Below are 25547 nucleotides of genomic sequence, written 5' to 3' on the forward strand. Positions count from 1 at the left end.
TGCTCCAGGCTGCTGGTTTCCAAGACTACAGCGGAGCTGGGGAGGAACTAGTACAAATTAAAACACTACAAAGTCCGCCATCTTTACCAATATATAGCCTTTTTTCTTGAACAAACACTTCCAAAATTACTGCAACCCTTTAATGAATTTCCTGAATTCTGACACTTTCTGCAAGTGTTCTTATTGATTTTATGGAAGAAAGAATTTTCAGAGGTCCTTTCTCCATCATTCACTGACATCAAAATAAAACCTTTACTCTTTAACCAACACACTATAGTGCCTGATTAATAATGGTCTGATTAATGATGGTCAAGGTTTTGTTTGTTAACATCCATTTTACTGTCTTCAGTATTGAGTAGAATTGTAAACAGAGTCCTGCATAGAGATCCTAGACCCCTGGTGATATCTAAATCAGTTTTAGTACCTGGTCATTTCTGGAAATAGATGGTGACTGAAACCCTTCTCCCACTTGTAGAAACAAATGGGCACACACTGGTGTCACTCAATCCATTGAGTGGGGTAGGGAAGAAGAATGGGTTAGTTAAGTGGGAACCATTACAGCTCTCTATCTACAGACACTATATGAGTGACTTCAGGTTCTCTCCCTGTAGATAAAAAAACTGAATGACACTTCGAACTCTCTTGTTCTTGCCTTTGATCCCAATGCCAGAGTTGAATTCCCCATCTCAGTCTAGTCTTTTTAGAGTGGTTAAAATTCTTCCTTGGCTACATATTTAGGGTAACTCCAAAAGAACCAAATAAAGAACTACTATACTCACTTCTACATACTGTATAATTCAGGATCAAGTTATGATCTATCCTGTACACTCTAATTCAGGCTCTTTCTTATTCAGGAGGAGTAAATCAGAGGCAAGGTGGATGATATCACTGGAATATCTGTTCTCCAGTACCTCACTGCTGACCAGACAAATCATTACCATTTCTCATTCTACCTCCCAGCAGGGCCAACAAGAGGCTTCACTTAGACTGCCTACTTATATGACACCATTAAGAATATTGTGTGGTTTCCTGATCACCATAACACACATTCCACAATTGTAACAAATTTATTCTTTAAAAAAATAAACTGACTTTATTTTTATTTAAGGGCCTTAAAACGACACCATGTCCTTTAATTTGAAAGTCTATTAAAAAATAACTTAAGCTCTGGTTGGGTAGCTCATTTGGTTAGAGAATCATCCCGATACACCAAGGTTGCGGGTTCGATCCCTGGTCGGGGCAAATTCGGGAATCCAATGAACACATAAATAAGTGGAATAACAAACTTATGTTTCTCTCTCTTCCTTCTGCTCTCTCTAAAATCAGTCAATAAATAAAAATAACAGTTAAAAGTAGATTTTAATTTGATATTCCCATCTGGCTTCATGAAGAAAAAAAATGTCAGGGAATTTCTTAACAAAATCCAGGATTTTTGGATCACTGTAAGGATATTTGTTGACAATTAGCTAAGAGTCCACTAAAATTATAAAGATAGCTCAAAAGAAGTGATATTGTACTTGTGCAGTCTACATCTTCTTCCTTCACTAGAAGTATGATCTTTGATCTCTTATTCTCATTCAAGATCTGAACTTAGCTACCTTCTGCCTTCCATATATTCTGCTTCTCCTTAAATAATCTCCAATTCCTGTTTTACTTTGGTATGTTTGCATACTATTTACAGTCATTATAAATGTTCTGAATCTACTACTTAATCCATTTTCGGTTATTCTGTTAGTTTTTATTTTGCAACACTGTAATTTCTAACTTTATGGTATCCTTTTACCCCAAACCCACCAGAAAATGATAGGTGGTAAGTGGTGTGGAGAGAGCAAAAATGCTAAATGCTGGCACTGACCCTAATATACTGTAACACAATTATTCTCAGTAACATATCTGCTCAGTCATTTGCTTAAAATGCAAACAACCTATAGTTTTTCTTTTCCTTCAGAAGAAGTACAATTTAAAAACTTTCTCCAGGGTGTTGGTAATATTCTTTTTCTTAACCTAGGTGGTAGTTACAGGAGTGTTTTTGCTATTAATTCACTGAGCTATAAATTTTTGTTTTGTGCATTTTTTTGTGTACATGTTATATCCTAGAGTAAAGAGTTTTCAAAGAGAGTTTATTACATAAAACCTCTAAATGGGCCAGGAAAGCCCGGCTGGTCATGGCTCAGCAGTTGAGCATTGACTTAGGATCCAGGAGATCGAGGTTCATTTCCCAGTCAGGGCACATGCCTGGGTTGTGGCTCTGTCCCCAGTGAGGGGCGTGCAGGAGACAGCCCATCAATGACTCTCTCTCATCATTGATGTTTCTCTCTCACTCTCTCCCTATCCCTTCCTCTCTTGAGATCAATAAAGACATGTTTTTCAAAAAGTTAATATAAAATAAAAAATAAATAGGCCAGGAAAAAAAACTAGATTAAAAACAAGAAGAATCCAGAAATTAGGAAAGTGGAGATAATACAGGTTCAATTTGTTGATCATTAGTAACATTGAATGTCTTTGTATAACTTATTATTATACACATACAACCAGCTTCCACAAATAATATTTTAAATGCTAAAGGAGCATACAACATAAATAATTTTTATAGAAAAGAATATATTTAATAGTAAATACATGAAAAGTTTCTTCACTTAGTTACATCTTAGCAGGATACTTAATCAATTTCAAAATTTTCAAAACTGATGTCCATCATAAAAAATAAAAACATATCTTAAAAGAAAAATACTTTTCCTTAAAACTTTTTGTAAAGATATCTTCTTAGAAATAACTTTGCAAAAGGCAAAGCAAGTTTAAGATACTCCTTTTACTTTCAAAAAGAAACACAAAAAATTATAACTCTCCCTTATCTACAAAGGTCAGCTTGTACACATTAAAATCTGAAAAAATGAAAATGAAAATTCAATTAGTTTTTGTCTCTCATTTTAGAAATAAAAATCTCCCAAATACAGTTATTCATTTGAAATACATCAAAGCTGAATTTGAAGTTTCACTGGTAGTGTGCATGCCAAAAAGCCATATAAGTCTCAGAGTCCTAAAGACACAAGTGTACCCAGAACTATTCTACTGAAGCAACTCTGGCCAGAAAATATATTTCAAACAACTACATGTATATTAGAAAATGCTCACTATGCACTATCCAAGGCTAGAACTACAGCAAGCAGCACTGTGACTGCAGTAGGTAACAAGTGCTTATGAAGATGCCCTCCCACAGAACGTGAAACAGGATACTTTATGATTTAAGGGAGAGGCACACAGAAAAAGTAACCTGCTTTAACTATTTCTAAATGTGAAAGTAAAATCCAATAAGCTGAGTTAAGCGTGAGGGAAAAAAATTAATACTTCATAGCCCTGGCTGGGTAGCTTCGTTGATTAGAGCATCGTCCCAATACAATAAGGATGTGGGTTTGATCCCAGGTCAGGGCACATACAAGAATCAATCAATGAATGCATAAGTAAGTGGAATAACAAATCAATGTCTCTCTCTCTTCCTTCCCTAAGATCAGTCAATTAAAAAAAAAACTTCATAAACCAATACTGCACATGTATTATCTGACTTTACCCTCACAATTTTTAAAGCAGCATTAACACTCCAAGAAATACTGGAAATAGTTGGGAAGTCAGTCAAGAGAAGAGATGACACTTGGTTAATTACTGAAGTCAGGTTATCTCCACTATACTACACTTCCTCCATCCTAATTTTTCTGTCTCCTGATTTATGTTTCCACATTAAATTGTTTCATTTCTAGTAAAAACTATCGCATAAGAAGCAGAGAAATGTATCAATATCAAATTCTATATAAATAATAATTACCTTTAAAAATCATAGCAATGTCTTACTGAGTGCCTACTAAATACCATGTGCTTTACACTCATTATTCCGAAATATCAGTATTTATTAATAAAAAGTACCAACCCATATATACACACATACATCATATATCTATTTAATTCAATCATGTAGCGTTCACTAGAAAAAATTACATCTGAAACATGATGCTAGGTTATGGTAAGAAAACAGAACAGAATAAAATTATTATGTCTCTACTTCTTAGAGAAGTAAAAAATTTTAAGATGCATCATGGTAGAATACTAATACTACTGCTTACCAGTTTTTCTCTGAATGTGTCTCTTCCCAGCTTCCCTGAAAGCAACCATGGCTCTGAAAAAAGCTCGGAGAACTGCCCATCGGAAAACAGCTACAGGATCAATTCCAATCATCCCAGAGATAAATGCATTTTTGCTACTTCTCAGAAGAGCTACAATGTCAGGGCGCATATGATCTGTATTTTTTTCCCGGAAATCCTACACGAAAAAAGTACCAGTGTTATTTTTGAAAAAGTTATTAAACCAAGAAGATAATGGATGACATGTTTGAACAGTGGTTGAATAAGGACAACAGAAGTAATTTCTGTTCTAGGTAACTAACTGGACCAGAAATCTTCTATAAAGTCCTCGCAATCTTAAAACTATTAGATTCTATACTACATTTGAATTAGAGAGTATATTCCACAATTTTATTGCACTTGATAAACAGTGGTCAGGGAGAGCCTCTCTGTAGGGGTATCATATAAAATAACAAGAAAGCTGAATAACATAAAGGAAACAGACATAAGAAAGTCAGGAACAGCATTCCAAGCAAAGGGAACATCTATGATCTATAGGTGGTGATGATTTGAAAAAGTTATGAGAAAAGCATTAAGAGCAAGAGCTGGAGCGTTCTAGGCAAGGGTAAGTGCAGTGGAAGATTAGACAAATAAATAGGCTATGTAGACTATTTAAACCTGAGTTAGGAATCTAGATTTTATTCAAGTGTAAAGGAAAATCACTGGGAGGGTGGTGACATGAGCTAAATGGTGTTTTCTAAACACCATTGGTTGCTGTGGAGGGAATGAATTGTGCAAATAGAAAAAGGGAGACCAGCTATTGCAATATTCCAAGTGAGCTGACAGTGGCTGGGACTACATTGGTAGAATGAATAGAAAGGGAAAATAGTGATCATATTTATGGTATGTTATGGAGGTAAGGAAAAAGGACCTTTTGGTGGATTAGGGCATGGTGAGAGAATGAGGGAATTAGGTTAACAACCATATTTGGAGTTTGAGTAACTAGGTGAATGGAGGTGCCATATACTGATATGGAGAAGAATAGAGAAAAAAGAAGGTGTGGAGATAAGAAATAAGGATTAAGAGATCAGTTCTGTCCAAGTTAAGTATAAAATGGAAGGATATTATAATAGCAAGTAACATTTATTAGTAGGTACTATATGTGTTGACAATCTTCTAAGCATTTTACATGTGTTGTCCTATTTAAGCTCATTTTGTTCTCCTAACTTCTTGAGGTAAACATTATTCCTATTTTATAGATGAGGAAACTGAGTCACAGAGAGGTTAACTATTTCGGTCCCTATCACACACTAAGTGGAAGAAGCAAGGTTCAAACACAACCACTCATAACCACGATACTATGTCTGCATACAGACATCAAGTAGGCAGATGGATATGTGTCTAACCTTAGAGTCCTATAGAGATTTCAGAAAATACATTTGGATGTCATCAGCATATAGATTTTTTAAAGGTAATTAAGATTACTTAAGGACTGTAAATAAGTAGTAAAAACCCCTGCCAAAGCATGGATGGAGGTTGGAGGGGACAGAACACAAGAAAATGGGTTAAAATATTCCACGGAAAGATAGGGAAGGCAAAAAGCTTACTGGAAGAAGGTCCCAGACTGATATGTACAGTCTAGGCATTTGCTATAACCAAACCCAGATGAAAGGACTGAAACTTGATGAGTAAATCACTATAAGTTTGTGCAGCTTTACAAAATAGCTCCAACTTAGAATTCTATGAGGAACATGCCTAGTATGATGTCATCTACCCTCATGTCCAGAAGGCAGTTGAGCTGATCCTATTACCTTCAGGGCTTTCCTTTCCTAATCCTTCTCTGTTCACCTGAAAACAGGGAAAAGGGGCAAACAAGCAGAAGGCTTGGTCCTTGGCTTGTCCCTAAATACCCTTTGAGTAAAAGCAAAGGGTGGGACAAAAGGAGGTTTACAGTTTTGAGTACACGAAACACAGTTTATTCTTGTATTATTATTTCTTATTTTCTATACAAACAACTGTAACCTACTTTTGCCCTAACCTGTATATATAATAAAAGTTAGTAAAACTAAGTAAGAATTTTCAAATCCAAATCACCGCCACTGCCATCATCATCATCATTAGCTAATACCTACCCAGGGCAGACAAGATGTGAGGCACTAAGTTAAGCACTGTACATAACCTACTCAATTCTATCAATTACCCAATACAGTAGAATCAAGTATAAGCCACAATTCATTGATAAGTAAACACAGAGGTACAGAAGCTCGCCAAAGGTCAAACATAATAAGTACCAGTGCAAGAATTGAAACATCAATTCTTGACCATCTCATCCTATAACTACACTGTACAACCTAAAATTCTAGAATTATTTTCCATGATGAGACTGTCAAATACTGCTAGACACCTTCATTTTCCAAATGTAATGGTCTTGTCTCTCTGTCTACATAGGTCTAGATTTCTAAGTACACTTCATAAAATAATCATATTCTTCTTGAAGCTCTCTCTTGGTTTCTGTAACACCACATTTTGTGATTTACTACTTACTTTGTGTGCTGTCCCTCTCAATCTCCACTGCTGGTTTCATATTAGAAATTCTTAGAGTCTGATCTTATGTACTCTTTTCATTCAATCATCTTACATCAGGTGAACTCAAATATAATGATGGCTTTAAGCACCATCTATATGATAAGGCCCAAATCTGTATTTCCAGCTCAGATCTTTTTTGTTCAGTCTGAGATCCATTTACACATCTTAAAGGTATTTCAAAATTGAAAGAATGAATTTTCCAGTAAAACAAGGTGGGCCTGGAATTTCCTTTGTTGGAAAGTTTTAAACTACTGGTTCAACTTATTTAACAGACGGGATTTTCAGTTTTCCTGTATTTTCTGGTGTCAGTTTTAGTAATATGCATTTCTCATGGAATTTTCCATTTTATCTATGTTGTCAAATTTGTTGGTAAAATATGTTCATATTCTTTTAATATCTGTAAGGTATGTAGTTAAGTCTCCTTTCCCATTTCTGATATCTATAATTTGTGAATCTTTTTTTCAATAATTAGTTATTTTCTATTCCTTTTACTTGTATTATTTTCTATTATCTTCTCAAGTAACTGACTTTTGGCTCTGTCAGTTTCTCTACTGCATGTCTGCACTCTATTGCACTGATCTCTGTTCTTTATTTTTCCTTCTTCTAACTTTGGGGTGTTTAATTTACTGAGCTTTTTTTTTAAAATAATTTTTATTTTATTTTTCAATTACAGTTAACATACAATATTATATTCGTTTCAGGTATACAAAATAGTGATTAAATATTAATATAACTTATGCAGTGATCACCACAATAAGTCTAGTATCTATCTAACACTATACATAGTTACTACTGTACTTTACAATCTGTGACTGTTTTTATAACTAGCAATTTGCACATCTCAATTCCTTCACAATTTCCCCCCATGCCCCCTAATGCCTCTCCCATTTAGCAACCATCAAAATGCTCTCTGTATCTATGAATCTGTTTCTATTCTGCTTGTGTGTTTATTTTGTTTTTTAGATCCTACATATATGTGAAATCATCTGACATTTGTCTTTCTCTGTCTGACTTATTTCATTCAGCACAATGAATGGTCCATCCATTCATTGGACCTCTTGGTCCATCCATGTTGTTGCAGATGGCAAGAGTTCATTCTTTTTTATGGCTGAGTCATCTATTCCACTATATATATATACATACAAACACACACACACACATATATATACACCACTTCTTCTTTATACATTTGTATATTGATGGGCACTTAGACTGTTTCCATATCTTGGCTATTGTAAATAATGCTGAAATAAACAGGAACGCATGGCTTTTCGAATTAGTGTTTTTGGTTTTTTTAGGATAAATACCCAGGTGAAACTGCTGGTTCTCTGCTGTTCTTTTCCTAGTTTCTTGAGATGGAAGCTTAGATAATTACTTTTCAATCACTCTCTCTGATATACACATTTAAAGTTATAAATCCTTGTTTTAAATGCACCCTATAAATTTTGATATGTTGTATTTTCATTAATGTTCAATTTAAAATATTTCATTGTGATTTCTTTTTTGACTCATAGGTTATACAGAAGAATTTTACTTAATTTCTAAACACCCAATAACTGTCTAGTTATCCTTATGATATACCAATTAGGTCAGCTGTTTGAGAATGCTGTTTAATTTTTGTTTTTGATTTTGTGCCTATTTATTTTGATACTAAAATATTGCGTCTTAAAATCTACAACTATGATGAAAGACTTGTCTAGTTCTACTTTTGCTCTTCTTTTGGTTTATATATATTGAAATGAAGTCATTAGGTAATATAACTTTTGATGATTATGTCTTCTATTGAATTGGCACTTTTGTTGGTTATCAAATGTGCCACTTTATATCTAATAATACTTCTTGCCTTAAAGTCTATTTTGTCTAATAATAATGTAAATATACGACCTCTTTAAGTTGGGGTTTGCATGATAAATCTTTTTCCCATCCTTTCACTTTCAACCTATGTGATAACATGGATGAATAATCACAGGCACAAATGTATAAACTGTATGCTTCCATTTATCTGAAATTTAATAACAAATAAAACTAAGGACAAAAAGTTAGGATGGTGATTGCCTCTGGGAGAGGGAGAATGAGCAGGGAAGGGACATGAAAGAAATCCGTACACTTTAGATTTATACACTATGTACCTCACTATGATTTTATAGCTCAAGCTTTTTTATTTGTTTTAAACTGCATTTAAAAATGTTTTTTAAATTGAGTTATAACTGACATATAACACTGTATAAGGTGTACAACATGTTGATTTGATACACTTATGTTGCAATATGATTATCACCATAGTAGTGTTAACATCTCCATCAAGTCATATAACTATCATTTCTTTTTTGTGATGAGAACATTTAAGATCTAGTCTCATTTAAAAAAAAAAAAAAAAAAAGGATCTAGTCTCTTAAGAACTTTGAACACTAAGTTATAATCACAATGCTGTATATTAAATCTCCAGAATTTATTTATCTTCTAACTGCAAGTTTGAGTCCAACATCTCAACTCCCCTGCCCTCTAGCTCCGCCCCAGTAACCACCATTCTGCTCTGTTATTCTTAATGTTTGTCTAAAATCTATTCCTTCCTGTCTTTTCCATCTGAAAAATTAGCACCTCAAATTCACCCATCAGCAATAGCCAGAAGTCACTTACTTACCTAGAATCCCTGAATAAGGTTTACTGATTACATCTCTGAAATATATTCATAATCATCTAGATTTCCTCCAACTCTACTGCCACCCCTGTGGTTCAGTTTATCTTAACATTTCACCTCAACAGTTTTAAAAAGTTACTTATTTAACCTCCCAGCTTCCATTCCCATCCTCTGCTGTTCTTTCTCCTCACAGAAATCAAAGCAATGTTTTAAAAACCCAAATCACATCCTTAACTTTAAAATCTTTTTATGGCTCTCCATAATAATTTCAACAAAACCCAAATTCATTTACTTCATCTAAAAGCCCTAAAAATTAACTTGCGTTCCATTCCCTGAATTCATTTTATGCCACTAGATCCAGTGTTCACTATAATACAGTAACACTGGTCTGTTTTCAGTTATTTTTCATATTAGGTTCTTTTCTATCTTGTGATTCATCATTTACATTTACTTCAGGTCATCTCTCAAAATCTGAGTTTCTCATGAATCTACAAATTCAAAATCCAATATTTCACTAGTTTCTCTCATAGAACCCATTCATTAATAGCACATAGCCCCATTTATCTATATTATACACAAACACACATACACACAAATATATATATGTATGTAAATATGTATGTTTATGTATATACAGAGCCAGGAACATATTTATCTGTCTATTTTATCATTGGATCATTCCAAATACCAAGCACATGGTATGATGCATGCTGTGTGTTTAATAAACACTTCCTGAATAAGTGATCTTAATTCTGACTCTCACCTCAAGACCCAAGAGAAAACATTGCTCCACTAGTCTCCATATTGTCATTGCCTTGCCTGGGAAATTGTCTTAAATGGCAGGCTTAAACATCAAGTGATTGAAAGGTAATAGCTCACTAATTACAAACAGGAAATGAACAAAATTATGAATATTTCCTCCCACAGGCGTTAAAGAGTTTTTAAAAATTCACTAGGAGTGCAAGCTCACAAATACCTAATGGTACATAAAGACATGAACCCTCTGTCAGGCCTCATGGATGTAGAGAACAGAAAGATTCCACAAACTCCGCAGATCAACTAGTGCATTTAAGACATACTAACGCTATCTACTCTTTCAGATCTAAAAAGGCTATTAGATGGACTGACATCAGGTTTACCTATAGAAAGAAATCAACAGAAACATCACCTAAGACAGTAATATTATAAGGTAGAATCTGAATTTCAGTAGTATCCTTATAATAATGTCTCTAATTGTTACTGATGAAGAGCTTCCACATCTACAAAGAAAGTATTGTGGTATAGACTTAAGAATGCATCTCTACCCTAAAGGCATATGCAATATGAAATTTACTGACCTTTACCCCATATTTTACTTTCCCGGCATAATGCTTTATGGTGAAAGCAGGCTCCATCACAGCTGGAAATTCAATGTAAGAATTCTCTTCATGTTGATGCTTAAATTTGTCTAGCAATGTTTGATTTGTAGCCTGTGGAAAGCTGAATTAAAAACAAAAGCAAAAACACTAAAGAAAGATGCTGCAGTGAACACAATCTTTTTTAAGATAAATACATTATAATTACATTGCCATCTAACACATTTAGCAAATTACAAAGAGTTTTCACTTATATTATCAAATCTGATTTTCATAACAAGCTAAAAAATGAGTGCAACAAGAAACGGTATTCCTATTTTACAGATGAGGGGTCAAAAGTTGTGATCTGCCCAAACTCATACTTTGAAAGAAGCACAACTGAGAAACTAACTCAGGTTTTTAGGTATTTAGCTTATGTTGCATTGTGCTGTACTACTATAAAACTCATGTGATGATAAAACTAAATCATATATTGTTTGGAGCCAAGAACTTCCAAAAAGGAAATGACGTCTCAGTTTGGATAGGTCCTTTAAATCCATAGTCATTTTTGTTTTCTTATTTCTTCATGTATAAATTAAGTAGTAATTTTTCTTACCCATACCAGTTACTATATATTTTTATATTATATCTTATTTCAAATATATCAATGGGGTTGTACTCACTAATAAGCATTTCATATCTAAGAATCATTCAAATAATATTTATTATGAAGTAATTACATAACAGCAAATACAGAAATATAAAAGTTCAGATGAGAAAAAAAAATCGCTAGTCATTGGGAGTAATGGAAAGGTTAACGGGTATGGGAGGCAAGTACGATCTAGATGTTAATGGTTGGGTATGAGTTAAAAACAGGAAATATCATTGATATAGGAAGGAGAAAACAAGAGAATAGTTTCATTTAACAACAGCTGAAATAATGGGAACTAATGTGACATGAGGTTGCAAAGATGTTGAATATAAAATCTAATGTGTAAAAACAATTCCAAAATTACAACAAAAATGGTTAATTACGTAGTATGTATTGGAATCAGAAAGGAAAATAGCCTTTGGTGTCAGTCCTAGTCATACTATAGGTTACCATTTGTCGGTGAACTTGGGCAAGCTAGGCAGTAACCTTCTTTAAAAATTGGCTTCCTAATCCATAAAATGAGTACAATGAGGTATCACAGTGCTAGTAGAATGAAATAACACTAGTAAAACACTAGCCGGCATCCTATAGGGATGACATAAATGTTACCTACTTTATGTTGCCAACATTGCCATTTTCCTAGTTACCTAGGCCTCCTTTCACATTCAAATGCTATCACTTCTTCAAAACATCTCCACCCTAGCTCTTCCTTTCCATTTCAGAACTCTAAAGTCATTCTATAATGGATTACACTCTTACAATTTCGGAGTACAGCAACAGCCTCAATAATAGGTCCAGTGATTCTAATCTTGTTTCTAGTCACCAAATCAAGATTCAAAAATTTTTCTACAATAGTGCTTTAATCATGTGCCTCCCCTACTCAGGAAAATGTATGGATCACCAAGGCACATAGACAGAATCCAAGCTCCTAAACCTAAACCAACCCAACCTCTGCAAACTTATACCTCACTACTCCACAACAGAATGCTTCTCTTCAGGAAAGTTTTATTTACCTTCTAATCCTCTGAGTAATCAAAATGCTTGTGATTTACTTTTCTCCTACTTTTAAATGGAAAGAAATATTCAAAGAAAGGAGGACAAACATGAGCACTGTTTTTATTCCAAACAAGGAAAGATGGAAAGCTCTCCACATGTCCCACATTCAACAAACATTTGTGGATACGTACTACATTATCAAGCAAAAGAGCTTGGAAGAGAAACACATCAGACATTATCTTTCATCCCAAAGCTCTTCATCTAGCGTTCGCCCAAATTCTTATCTGCAAAGGCAGCCTCAGTGTTTCTATGCATCTAAGGAAATACCTCTGGAACTTTCAAAAATACCAATGCCTGGACCCTGTGGTTCTATAGAATTGAAGCTAGGTGGTGCCACATCAGTATTTCCTACAAACGTCCCAGGTAATTCTTTTTTTTTTTTTTAATTTATTTTTTTAAATATATCTTTATTGATTTCAGAGAGAAGAAAGGAGATGGAGAGAGAGAGAGATGGAAACATCAATGATGGGAGTCATTGATTGGCTGCAGCCCGCAACCTGGGCATGTGCCCTGACCGGGAATCGAACCCCGATCGCCTGGATCCTAGGTCGACGCTCAACCGCTGAGCCATGCCCGGCCGGGCCCAGGTAATTCTTAAGAGCAGGCAAGACTGACAACACACTGGTCCTAAATGAATGCTCTAATCTTAACTTCAGTTTGTTAAAATGCTGATTCTGATTCAAGAAGCCTAGAGGTGAAAGTCTGAGATTCTGCATTTCCAACAAGCTTCAAGGTGCTGCCAGTGCTGCTGTCAGCAAATCACGCTTTTAGTACTATAGGAAAGACTGATAACATTTCTAGCATCCTACTCCTACCTAAATTTGCTTACACCATTCCTCCTCTCCAAATTCCACACCACATAAATCCTTTATAATCTAGTTTTTAAAACTTGCCCAAGGTCAAATAGCCAGTAGATAGCGAGACAAAATTAAACAAGACTTCTGACTTCAAACCAATGTACCTAAAGCACTACAAACACATGGAATGAAGAAGAAACAACACTAAAGATATATTTCATGTAATATATTTCCTATGTAACAAAATGTTTTTAGAGAAAAAATACTCAGTCTAAATGATTCCCAAAATGGCTTTTCCTACATGTGACTAATTTACTTTCAACCCCTCCTTAAAGATACATGGCAGAGGGAAAATATTTCATGCCTTTGCATCTTCTGGGATAATAAGCATAGAGACATAGGTAATAATAACAGGACTGACTCATAAATTGAGGTTTGTTAAAAATTTTTATGGAGGACTGAATATAGAAACATAATTAAAGGGACAACTATCAAGAGGTTATTCAGTCGTCTACTACTTACAATACCCTGACAGATGATGCAAAATAATCACTATAACGGGTAATTTTATTACTTTATGAAGCAGCGGCTAATCAGCCTAATGATTAGAAAGTTCTTCCTTATACTAAGTCAAAATCTGTCTCCCGTAATTTCTGGCCATGGCTTAATACCACAAGCTTTTGGGTAACAGCAAAGAGGTGACAATCTCTTCATTGGGCAATATTTATATCTATGTGAGGTAGTAACTGTCCAGGGAAATATAGTCTTTGTATAAAAGATGTGCACTCAATAAAAATTTGCTTAGAGAATGACAGGACAGACAAGACCCCTTTGCTCCACAATTATATATCCACTATCTCAAATGCTATTCATAACCACCTTAAGATGTATAGCAGATGCCCTGGCTGGTGTGGCTCAGCTGATCGAGCGTTGTTCTGTGCACTATAAGATCGCAGGTTCAATTTCTGGTCAGGTCACATGCCCAGGTTGTGGGTTCAGTCCCTGGTTGGGGTGCATACAGGAAGGCAACCGACTGATGTTTCTCTCTCACATTGATGTTTCTCTCTCCCCATCCTTTCTAAAAAATAAAAAAAAAATCAATAAAATTTTTAAAAAACATATTTTTAAAAAATATATATATAGCAGATAACATTATCATTTATCATTTCCTTTCTACATATCAAAAAACTGAGGACCAAAAATATTAAGAGATTTGCCAAGGGTAGTTAAAAAAGATGGGATACAACCTTGAAATTCTAACTCTACAGCCTAAATATTATCAGGAAGCAATAGAGGACAATACAAGCTTATTAGTCAAAAATACCAGGAGGGTTTAAATCTTATGTCCACCATTTACTACCTATATGATCTGTTTCTTGAACTGCTTAAAGTTTTTTGTTCTTTTTATTACCATAAAAAAATGCTTATCATTTCTATATCAACCACAATGGTTCTAACACTGAGTATCAAAACTATCTATGACCCTGGCCATTGTGGCTTAGTTAATTGGAGCATCAAAATTCCCAGTCAGGGCACATACCCAGGCAAGGGGGAGTGTGTAGGAGAGGCAATCAAATGATGTTTCTCTCTCACTTCAATGTTTCTCTCCCCCTCTCCCTAAAATCAATAAAAACATATCCTCGGGTGAGGATTAAAAAACTACCTATGAAGCTTGCCAAAATAAAATACACCAGAGGTAAAGGTATATAGCACAGTTAAGAAGCACTATCTTGTAATTTTATGAGATAATATATGTTTAAGGGCATACAGGCAAAATAAGAAACTTTTACACAACTGTGGCTATTAAATTACAATATTTTGTGTTAATTACATTTTAAGCCATTTACATTGATGTCTATTTTATAATAGACTACTAATAGAGTGGGTAGCTGTAACTGTCTGCAGTACCTTTTCCCATATATTTTTCATTCTGAGGTGTTTATTCTGTATTTCTATACAGCCATTCTGTGTGTTTATGGCTTATCAATAGGGTGATGTATAACTTACCATACAAACCAGGTATTCTGAGGGTAAAAGTAGGTACCTTTAATAACAAACTAGACAACAGTCATAAACTTTAGATTGTCCCACACAAACATGATGTATGAACATCCTATCTATAGTAAATCCCCAATATTTTATATCCTAATTTAATGGGATAATATTAAGGTAGGTATCAGGTGATCTAATTCAATTTCCAAATATTTTACTAAAAAGTCATAGAAAACCCACACACTCTCCATCACTTCTGTTTCTCCAATTCGAAATCTGCTATCTCTTAGCATAATTTAACTATAAATAATACTTTATAGAGCACTGAGAACACCCCTGAGGATGCCATGTGAAGCTTTATCTCTGAAGCTTAGAGATAAGTTTAGTATACTGAACAGTATTAACAAGGGATGGTAAATATTTGGCATAGCATATGTTGCCACTTACTACCTGCACACTTGTGGCAGCACCACTAATCTATCATGATGTTTTCGGTTAAACATGAAAAGAGCAAACATATCTCACATATAAAACTCAATTCAAGTGGTTGAGCATCAACCTATGAACCAGGAGGTCATGGTTCGATTCTGGTCAGAACACATGCCATGCCCAGACTGCGGGCTTGATACGCAGTAGGGGGCTGCAGGAGGCAGCCAATGTATGTTTCTCTCTCATCATTGATGTGTCTATCTCTCTTTCCCTCTCCCTTCCTCTCTCTAAAGTCAATTAAAAACTTAATTAATCTGCCAACAAATTTAACATCAATGAAACTCTGTAGCAATATGGAAAAACATATTTATATGAGTTCTATATCAGTGAAGTCCATCCAATTTTCCTAGACACACACACACACACACACACACACACACACACACACACAAAATTCATACAAGGAAAAACTTTGACTCTTTATTTGATAATGTAAGAAGAAAGCTTCGGACTTAGGCATGAAAAGCTCAAATGGCCTATGACAAAACTGAAAAGAACCATACTTACTTGCTTTCTTCATCTAAAAGATGGAGCAGTCCTGTTGGTTTCTTGCTAATAAGATTTATGCAACAGGTATTATCAATATAATCTATATTGTGCCAGCTGATACCTTCAGCTCTATATTCCTCCTAGGAAATAACAAATTGACAATTAATTCATCTTACAGAAAATAATAGGTATGATAATAAGGACTGAAAAACTTTTAACAGGCTTAAAAAAGAATAGTCTAAAGTTTTCTCTTTTAACCACTTAAGACACATGAAGAGCCCGGCCAGGCGTGGCTCAGCGGTTGAGAGTCGACCTGGGATCCAGGCGATCGGGGTTCGATTCCTGGTCAGGGCACATGCCCAGGTTGTGGGCTCGATCAATGATGTTTCTGTCTCTCTCTCTCCCTCTCCTTCCCTCTCTCTGAAATCAATAAAGATATATATATTAAAAAAAAAGACACATGAAGAATGTGTAATTTCAGTTGTATAAAATCTTGATAAAATGTGTGTCTGTTTCCTTAAAAAAGTACACGCAACCAATTTTTTTTGGTTAGAATCCTACTTGTGATACTACTCAGACCAAGATTTAGGGTTAAATTTGTTTTAGCCACCCTATCTGATGACTGAACTAAGGAAAAATATAAAATAGAGAAGCCTAATTTCTCCCATGTGACTATAAATCATCAACAGTGAATTTAATAAAACAATGTCTGGGCAAAGTGGAAAAGCATCACCTCCAGTAATCACTGATATAAATCAGATAAGAATTCAAATATACTTAACTTTAGCAAAAATAAAACCCTTAGTATATTTTCCAAAAAATAAGGTTTCAAATTCCAACATTTAAAAAGTCAAAGCCTTGAGCAACTATTCAAAACCCTCTGACAAAACCCCCACATCCCTTACTAGTATTTCTTTGTATTGAAAAAATAATTCTTTTATTCATCACTGATGCTTTTACTTTTCAACCATTTTCCAGAAAAATGCCCCTGAGTATCTAAGAAGATAAGTTTCCATATTGCAGAGATATCTAGGCACCAAGAAAATACTATGTTCACATGATGGTTTTAAATATTCACTGATACTTCTCTGCAGATATGGTGGTTTTGCAAAATGGTGATTTTGTAATTTTATCACTTTCTGTATTATCATCATCCTATAAAGAAAAATGACCCTAATGTAAGCTGTAGTTATTCTAACTGGGAAAAACAAATGCTTAATTCTTTCCTTTTAATTAAAAATTTCATGAGTAACACTTCCAGTCAAGATGGCAGAGTAGATATATGCTATGCTCTTACCTCCTCCCACACCCACATCAAAATTACAACTAAACTACAGAATGACCATCATTGAGAACCGTCTGAAGAATAGCTGAATAGAAGTTCTATAACTACAAATATACAGAAGCCACATCAAGACCAGTAGGAGAGGTGGAGATGCAGAACAGGCTGGTCCCATACCCACGTTGTGGTGGTTAAAAATCAGGAGGGATAGCTCAGCTGTGGAGGTCCCCCCTGAGGAGCGAGGGCTTCCATCCCCACACCAGGCTCCCCAGTTCAGGGTTCCAATGCCAGGAAGAGAAGTCCTATAACTTCTGGCTGTGAAAAACACTGGGGATCGTGGCTGCGTAAGAGGGAGGACTGCTGCAGGCATTCCTCTTAAAGGGCCCGAGCACAGATTAACTCACTGACAGACTCACTTGCTCTGAGTGGCAGCGATTCAAAAAGCACCAGGGACCTACAGGGAGGAGCTAAATAGTCTGGCTTCAAGGCAAGGGCTGGAGGAGCAGCTTTCTCTCAGACAGAAGTGCTGGTAGACTCCAAAGTTCCTCTGGTGAGTCCTCCCTCCACCCAGCCTACAGGTACAGGCCAGCACCAAGTCTATGTAATCAACCGGCTAACATCTTGCCTGATAATCCCTGAAACCCCACTCCACACAACTTGTAGGCCCACCCAAGCCGCTTCCAGCCACTTTTCCATTCAAACAGCCTGTCTCAGCTAGTCCTAGGGACTTTCCTAAAATCTCTCAAACGTTCACAAACCCCAAACATGCAGTGGCTGGCCTCAGAGTACCTCATACTTCTTGTTAAGTGGGGCCTAAGCCCAGCACTAGTGGCAGCTAGCCTCAGTTGGCAGTTTAGACTCTCCTAGGCACCTCCAAGCCAAGCACAAATAGCAACCACCTGCAGATCACTTTTTAGCCCATACAAGGAGGCCCCAGGCTGGCAGAGGCAGTGGCTGACCTTGGCCTGTACCAGAGCGCCTACCAAGAGGCCCCAAAATCCACATACCTGGTGGCTAGCTTCAGACCACACCAGACCACCCAACCACCTCCACAAATGACTTGTCAAATGGTGAACTCAGTAGGCACTAGAGCCCCCACTAACATAAACCTTGCTCCATGGGGTCAGCCCTTGCACAACAGCACAAAATGCTATAATCATGATCATTCCTCACAGCCAGTCAGCCTGAGGGTGAATCCCTCCCACTGAAGTGCCAACAGCAATTAAGCCTCAATTACAATAGTAAGGCACACATAACCCACAGAAGGGACATCCCTGGAGCACTTGACTCATGTGACCTGGGAGACTGTGCCACTGGGCCTCACAAGACACCTACTGCAGTAAGGCCACTCTACCAAGACCAGGAGATGTAGCAGCTCTACCTAATACACAGAAACAAACAAAGGGAGGCCACCAAAATGAGGAGACAAAGAAACATGTTGCAAATGAAAGAACAGGAGAAAACTCCAGAAAGAAAATTGAATTAAATGAAGAAAAGTAATCTACCAAACGCAGAGTTTGAAATACTGATTATAAATATGCTCAATGAGCCCGGCCGGGCGTGGCTCAGCAGTTGAGCGTGGACCTAGGATCCAGGTGATCGGGGTTTGATTCCTGGTCAGGGTACATGCCCAGATTGTGGGCTTGATCAATGACTCTCTCATCATTGATGTTTCTATCTCTCTCTCTCCCCCTCTCCTTTCCTCTCTCTGAAATCAATATAGATATATTTAAAAAAAAAAAAATGCTCAATGAACTTAGGGGGAGAGTAGATGAACTCAGTGAGAAGTTTAACAAGAAGAGAGGAAACATAAAAAATGGAAACAAAACATAAAAAAGAACCAGTCAGAAATGAAGAATACAATAACTAAAAATGAAGAATTAAGTGAAATCAACAGTAAATCTGATGCAGCAGAGGATAGAATCATCAATTTGGAAACCAAGGTAGCAGAAAACACCCAATCCAATCAGCAAAAATAAAAAAGAATTTTAAAAATGAGGATAGTTTAAGGGACCTCGGGAACAACATCAAGTGTACCAACATTTGCATCATGGGGTTGCTAGAAGGAGAAGAGAGCAAGGAAATGACAACCTATTTGAAGAAATGATGATGGAAAACGTCTCTAACCTGGTGTAGGAAATAGACATACAAGTCCAGGAAATGCTGAAAGTCCCAAACAAGATGAAACCAAACAGACTCACACTAACACACATCATAATTAAAATGCCACAGGTTAAAGACAAAGAGAGAATCTTAAAATCAGCAAGAGAAAAGCAGTTAGTGACCTACAGAGGGAGCTTCCATAAGACTGTCAGCTAATCTCTCAACAGAAACTTTGCAGGCCAGAAGGGATTAGCATGAAACATTCACAGTGATGAAAAGCAAGGACCTACAACCAAGATTCCTTTACTCAGCAAGGCTATCATTTAGAATTAAAAGACAAAGAGCTTCCCAGACAAGAAAAAGCTAAAGAAGTTCATCACCACCAAATCAGATATTACAAAAAATAAGGTAAAAAATATGAATAAATAAAATGGCAATAACTACATACCTATCAATAATTACTTTATTTATTTATTTATTTATTTTAGAGAGAGGAAGGGGGGGAGAGAGAAAGAAACATTGACATGAGAGAGAAAAATCAATTGGTTGCCTCTCATACATGCCCCAACTAGGGACCGAACCCGCAACCTAAGTATGTGCCCTGACCAGGAATGGAACCTGCAACCTTTCGGTGTATGGGACAACACTCCAACCATCTGAGCCACACCAGCCAGGGCTATCAATAATTACTTTAAATGTTAATGGATTAAATGGTCCAATCAACAGACCCAGGGTGGCCAAATAGATAAAAATACAAGATCCATACATATGCTGCCTACAAAAGTCCCACTTCAGGTCAAAAGACACACAAAGACTGAAAATAAAGAGATAGAAAAAGATATTTCATGCAAATGGAAATGAATAAAAAACTGGGATAGCAATATTTATTAGATCCGACTAATAGGCTTTTTAAAAAATTTATCTTTATTGTTGAAAGTATTAGAGATTTCTCACTTTTTTCCCCATTGACCCCTTCTGCACTGCCCCCATACCCCCTCCGCCTCAGGCCTTCACCACACTATTGTCTGTGTCCATGAGTTATGCATATATGCATATAAATTCTTTGGTTAACCTCTTCCCACCCACCCACCCCTGCCTTCCCTCTGAGATTCGCGTCTGTTCCATGTGTCTATGTCTCTAGACAAATAGACTTTTAAACAAAGGTTGTAACAAGAGACAAAGAAGGACCCAGCAATTCCACTTCTAGGTATTTATCCTAAGAAAGCCAAAACACTAACTCGAAAACACATATGCATCCCTATGTTCATTGCAGGATTATTTACAATAGCCAAGATATGGAAGCAACCTAAGTGTCCATCGAAAGACAAATGGATAAAGAAAATGGAGTATGATTCAGCCATAAAAAAGAACGAAATCTTGCCATTTGTGACAACATGGATGGACCTAGAGGATATTATGCTAAGTGAAATGAGTCAGAAGAAGACAAAAGCCATATGATTTCATTTATATGTGGAATCTAAAAATAAAATAAAATGAATAGACAAAACAGAAATGAACTCAGAGAATATTCTGATGGTTTCCAGATAGGAAGGGGGTTGGGGAAATGGATGAAAAAAGGGAAGGGATTAAAATGTGCAAATTGCCAGTTATAAAAACAGTCAAGGGGATGTAAAGTACAGCATAGAGAATATATTCAGTAATATTGTAATAACTATGTATGGTGCCAGATGGCTACTAGACTTATTAGGATGATCACTTTGTGAGTCTTAGCAGAAGGGCTTGAAAAAGAGGAGCAGCTGGTGCAGAGGCGTTGCAAAGAGGAGTTGCAAGCCACAATTCAATGTATGAAGAATGCTGCTCCAAAGAATGACAGAAAGAGGAGGAAGCAACTCACTGAAGATATTGCTAAATTGGAAGCAGAAATGGAACAGAAACAGAGAGAGGAGCTGGAGCAATTTAAGCTAACTTCTAAGGAGTTATATTCTGGTGCTGTTAACATTTCAAATTTGGTTCTTGAGAATCAGCCACCTCAGATATCAAGAGCACAAAAGAGGACAAAAAAGCTGCATTGGAAAAGGAGAAGAAAGGATTGTTGAAGCTGAAATTGAGAACTTACATGGAGCTAGACATAGAAAGTGAAAAACTTGCTTAAATATTGGCAGCTAGGCAGTTAGAAATTAAACAGATTCCATCTGATGGCCACTGCCTGTGGAGAGCCATTGAAGATCAACTGAAAGAACAGAAATGCCCCCTGACCATAGCTGCCTTAAGAAGTCAAACTGCTAAATATATGCTTTTTAACAAACTCTAATACTGGAGATATGTATACTCCAGAGGAATTTGGAAAGTACTGTGATGATATACACACAGCTGCATGGGGAAGTCAGCTTGAGCTAAGAGCTCTGCCTCCTATTTTACAAACACCAATAGAGATAATACAGGCAGATTCTCCTCCTGTTGTAGTTGGCAAAGAATATCCAAAAAAAAACTATTAATAACTGCATATATGAGGCATGCATATGGCTTAGGAGAACACTACAATTCTGTTACATAGTTAGTGAACAGAGCTACTGAAAATTGCAGCTAATTTACAAAATGTTGCACAATTACATTTTAGTCCAGTGTGCCAATATGAGTATTCATACTAAGTGCTAGATTGTTCTAAACGTTACTAAAAACACAACTACCTTAAATTAGCTTTATGGCAAAGCTAACAGGTTAAAAAAAAAAAAGTCAGATAAACTTTAACCAGTGTCCCCTTAGTGGTATTTTAAAAACACTTACAAGTCTACTGTGGAGAACATCATTCACAGACCAAGATGCAACCCTATTTGCTTACATTTTTATTAATATAGGATCCTGAACATTCTGTTGAAATAAATCTTAAATGTTTTACTAAAAGCTTTCTTTTAGTAACTATTTCAATGTAATTCTTCTTGAAGAAATGAAATTAGTCTCTTTGTCATTGCAATCAATTGGGGATGGTGATAGCAATTTAACACTAATAAACTTGATTGCAGTAACCTGGTATTGATGGGATTAATGCTATGAAGCTTTTTTATAACCCTATCAAAGTGCAGCTAAAAAGCTTGTTTTAATGATTAAGAATTTTTAAATGTTTTCTTTTAGATGGGAATCAGTTGTTAAGCTTTAAGAAATGAGATAAATTCAAAGGTAAATAAGTGTTCCCTATCAGATTTAAACCTCTAAAGAATTACAGATTAGCCTTTTATTTGTGTGTAATTTAAAAAGACCCAACAAAAAAATAAAAATTTAAAAATTAAAAGATCAAACAGATTAATAATGTCTAATTCATGTTACTACTTGCTATTTCTTAAACTTCAGAATGGAATTAATACCATCATTTCTTGATTATTTTCATAACTACAAAATTTTATATTCTTTGTGTGGTTTCTCCTTCACTGATCAGCTGCTTTGCTTTCCTTGCAGCTTTTTCCTCTAAGAAAGTTTGTGACCTCTCTTATTCTTTAATTTGTACAAGTTGAAAGAGTAGCAATGTAAAAGGATCCAAGGCCTTATTTACTTCATATCCTTCCTCTTTTGAATTTGTCTTACAAGATCTTTCTCTTTTTTGCTTCATTCTCTAGGATTTAAAAAAAAGTCTTTTTTATTTGTTATTTGTTATCCTTGTAATGTCATATTTCCTTAATTTAATCAAGTATTTGAGATTTTTTTTGTATTACATGTATGGATAAAGATGAAAGTGATTTTTTGCGAACCAAGACTGTACAGTAAAAATCAGTATACAATACTTTTTGGTGTGAGTGATTTATCTAGCTCAGATTTCAGATTACACATAACAGTATTCCTTCTAAGAAGATAGTACTCATATATACAAATGTGTCTGATAATTTGATATGCAAGGAAGAATTATGAAAATGAGACCTTTTCAGTTGGATCTATTTTTCCCCAATTAGAAATAACTAGTAACATTTAGCATAAAGTATATAACATTTGAATTTTTGCTTTCTGAATGTAACAAACTTTGCAGTTAAATATCAGGTTTATAATATTTAAAATGAGGTGTCAGTCTCACATGCCTAGCAAGTGATGATGTGGGAAGCTTGTCAACTAGAGCAAGTAAGTATTATATGGAGGTATTCCAAAAACCATTCTGCCTGTCAAACAGAATATACTCTGAAGGCTGCCTGTTCTGTAATCGGTGATCTGAGTTTCCTTGGGGGTCTGAAATTTATAAAATAATGAAATTATAAAATTACTAAACACCTTGGCTTTATTTTGAAGTAATTGTTACTTAAAAATTAAAAGTAATAAAACAAGGTATCTTGAAACCTAGTTATTATAAGTTCCATCTATATTTAAAGTATTGGAAAATGCCTTATTGGTAGTTTTGTGTTTTTTTCTAACAAGTGGCATTTTCTTGATTATAGGTTTAATTTTTATTACTTTTAATTTTTAAATGGTCAATATGGTTATGAAAAACATTTGTATGGTTAGCTTCTGTTCTTTCATAAAACTTCACACAAAAAGTCATTTTAGCTGTAACCTAAAATTGAAATCATTAAAAAAATAGCAGATGTTAACTTAAAAGCAGATGCACTAATTAAGCTTTTGCTGTATGATGATAGTCTAATGGAAGTTTCATAAGCTTTCTTTTGTCCTAACTCAAAAAGTATGTTGGATTTCTGAAATATTTATTAAGCCAAGAACTTTATCCATAATGTTTACAATTTGTATAAAGCAAAAGAGACTGTATAACTATAGCATGCAATATAGTTTTGTTCACAGTATCTGTTTTCCAAAAGAAGATTAATTTTTTAAATGTCCAATCACTGTGTTGTACACCTGAAATTAATATAGTATTATACATGTCAACTGTAATTGAAAACTAAAATATTAAAAATTTTTTTTCACAAGTGGTGCTAACAAAGTTTTTTTTTTTCCTATTTCTTCTTTTTCATAGCAAGGTTAACAAGTGTACAAGGTATATGAACATATGGACTTTTATAGACAGTACTAACACTAGCGGTCCAAAATCCCACCTCATCCCCCCTCCCCCATGACAATGAATCTTGCCCATTAACTATTATCCTAACTTTTGATACCACTGACAAGATTCACCTTTTTAAAAATAAAACCATACAATACATATTCTTTTAATTTGGCTCATGCTTTTTTTACTCAACATTATGTTTCAGAGACACATCCATGCTATAGGATTCATTCATATTAATTGCTGTAGGGCAGAGGTTGCTGAACACAATATTTGCTCATTTATACATCATCTATGGCTGCTTTCTCCATATAACAGTAGAGTTGAGACCTGACCTAACACTTATTTAGCTGTTCCTTTACAGGAAAAGTATACCAAAATCTGCTACATAGTTCTCAAACTTTAATGTATAGCCTTGGCCAGGTAACTCAGTTAAAGTGTAGTCCTGATATACCAAGGTTGAAGGTTCGATCCCTGGACAGGACACATATAAGAAACAACCAACGAATGCATAAAGTAGAACAACAAATCGATGTGTCTCTCTTTCCAGCCCTTCCTTTCTCTCTCTAAAAATCAATTAATAAATTAAAAAAACTTAAATGTACAACAGAATCACATGGAGGACTTGTTAAAACACAGACTGCTGGGCCTTATGCCCAGAATTTCTAAAGAAGCAAGTATAGGGTGGGGTTCAATATTTGCATTTCTAACAAGTTCCTTGGTAATGCTCATGCTACCCAGCAGGATTAAGGGAAGAACAAAACTTTGAGAACCAATGCTGTAGAGTATTTATATGCAATTTATTCCCCCATTGTACTATCGATAGACATTACAGTTATTCCCATTTTTGGCCACTAAAAGTGTCATTTTGAACATTTCTGAAAGAAACTTTTGGTGTGCATTTATTTGCATTCTGAGAGTGGAAACACAGGCTTATAAACTACACCAGTAAAACCTCAGCAGATACTGCCAAACAACTTTCTAAAGTGGTTGTATCAATTTATGCACCCAGAACCAGTGTAGGGGACCTCCTTATGCACAGTATCTCTCTAATACTTGTATTATCAGTCTTTTTCATTTTAGT

At 35.4% G+C, this 25547-nt stretch overlaps 1 protein-coding gene and 1 pseudogene across 4 annotated transcripts in view; one reads left to right on the forward strand and one right to left on the reverse strand.

Annotated features, from left to right (window-relative positions):
• The window catches only part of MYO9A (myosin IXA), a 271712-nt gene that overhangs the window by 130471 nt on the left and 115694 nt on the right, over window positions 1-25547 (reverse strand). For all 3 annotated transcript variants that reach the window (XM_081129792.1, XM_081129790.1, XM_081129791.1), the window contains exons 12-14: window positions 16161-16282; window positions 10671-10812; window positions 4113-4308 (exon numbers count right to left, since the gene is read on the reverse strand). In XM_081129792.1, the coding sequence (XP_080985918.1) occupies window positions 4113-4308; window positions 10671-10812; window positions 16161-16282 (460 nt within the window). The remainder of the gene's footprint in view (window positions 1-4112; window positions 4309-10670; window positions 10813-16160; window positions 16283-25547) is intronic.
• Window positions 17239-22042, forward strand: LOC308563159 (deubiquitinase OTUD6B pseudogene; annotated as a pseudogene). Its single transcript has 2 exons — window positions 17239-17257; window positions 21253-22042. The product of its transcript is annotated as a deubiquitinase OTUD6B pseudogene (transcript).

Source organism: Miniopterus schreibersii, assembly GCF_964146895.1.
Source record: "Miniopterus schreibersii genome assembly, chromosome: 1".
Classification (NCBI taxonomy): domain Eukaryota; kingdom Metazoa; phylum Chordata; class Mammalia; order Chiroptera; family Miniopteridae; genus Miniopterus; species Miniopterus schreibersii.